The sequence below is a fragment of the Nicotiana sylvestris genome, chromosome 4, assembly GCF_000393655.2.
Source record: "Nicotiana sylvestris chromosome 4, ASM39365v2, whole genome shotgun sequence".
NCBI classification, from domain to species: domain Eukaryota; kingdom Viridiplantae; phylum Streptophyta; class Magnoliopsida; order Solanales; family Solanaceae; genus Nicotiana; species Nicotiana sylvestris.
Window position 1 is genome coordinate 160,166,439 of NC_091060.1, and position 1,122 is coordinate 160,167,560.

At 40.1% G+C, this 1,122-nt stretch overlaps 1 protein-coding gene across 1 annotated transcript; it reads left to right on the forward strand.

Moving 5' to 3' along the window:
• The first annotated feature begins 227 nt into the window (after positions 1-227).
• On the forward strand, positions 228-902 carry LOC138890425 (uncharacterized). Its single transcript, XM_070173809.1, has one exon. The coding sequence runs from the start codon at positions 228-230 to the stop codon at positions 900-902; it is 675 nt and encodes a 224-aa protein (XP_070029910.1).
• The last annotated feature ends 220 nt before the right edge of the window (positions 903-1,122 follow it).

Consider the following 1,122-nt stretch of genomic DNA (forward strand, 5'->3'; position numbering starts at 1 on the left):
GACCTTTGCTACTCTATTTGTCCGTATTAGATAGGGCTTTCGGTTGTATCTTAGGACAACATGACTAGACGGGGAGAAAAGAGTAGGCAATATACTATATGAGTAAGAAGTTCACACCCTATGAAGCATGGTATTCTTTGCTGGAATGCACCTGCTGCGTTTTAACATGGATAACTCAGAAGTTGAGGCATTACTTCTATGCCTACACGACAAATCTCATATCGAGGATGGATCCTCTAAAATACATTTTCCAGAAACCAGTGCCTACAGGGAAACTAGCAAAATGGCAGATACTACTGAGTGAATTTGATACTGTCTATGTGACTCAGAAGGCGGTCAAGGGGCAGGCATTAACAAATCATTTTGTATATAATCCTGTAGGAGGAGAATATGAACCACTGAAAACATATTTTCCCGATGAAGAAGTATCATTTGTAGAAGAAGATATCGTCGAAACCTACGACGGTCGGAGAATATTCTTTGATGGGGACGCGAATTTCGAAGGAGTAGGTATTGGAGCTATTTTGGTATCAAATACAGGTCAACATTATTCGGTATCCGTGAAACTCAGGTTTCCGTGCACCAACAATATGGCAGAGTATGAGGCTTGCATCTTAGGGCTTAATTTGGCTATTGACATGAATATCCAAAAATTGCTGGTAAGTGGTGATTCAGACATTCTGGTACATCAGGTTCTTAGAGAGTGGGCTACAAAGAATACCAAAATACTACCATATCTATATCATGTGCAAGAGCTGATAAAGAGGTTTACAAAGATAGAATTCAAACATGTTCCGAGAATCCTGAATGAGTTCACAAACGCATTGGCTACTTTGTCTTCCATGATACATCACCCAAAAAAGAATTTCATCGACCCTATTCCAGTAAGAATCCATAATTAGCTAGCTTATTGCGCTCATGTTGAAGAAGAAACGGATGGGAATCCGTGGTTCCATGATATCAAAGAATATTTGGCAAAAGGAGAATACCCGGAGCATGCAAATCATACTCAGAAATGCACACTCCGAAGATTATCCAACCATTTCTTCCAAAGTGGAAGAATTCTGTACAGAAGGACTCCAGACCTAGGATTATTACAGTGCTTGATGCCAAGGAAGCTTC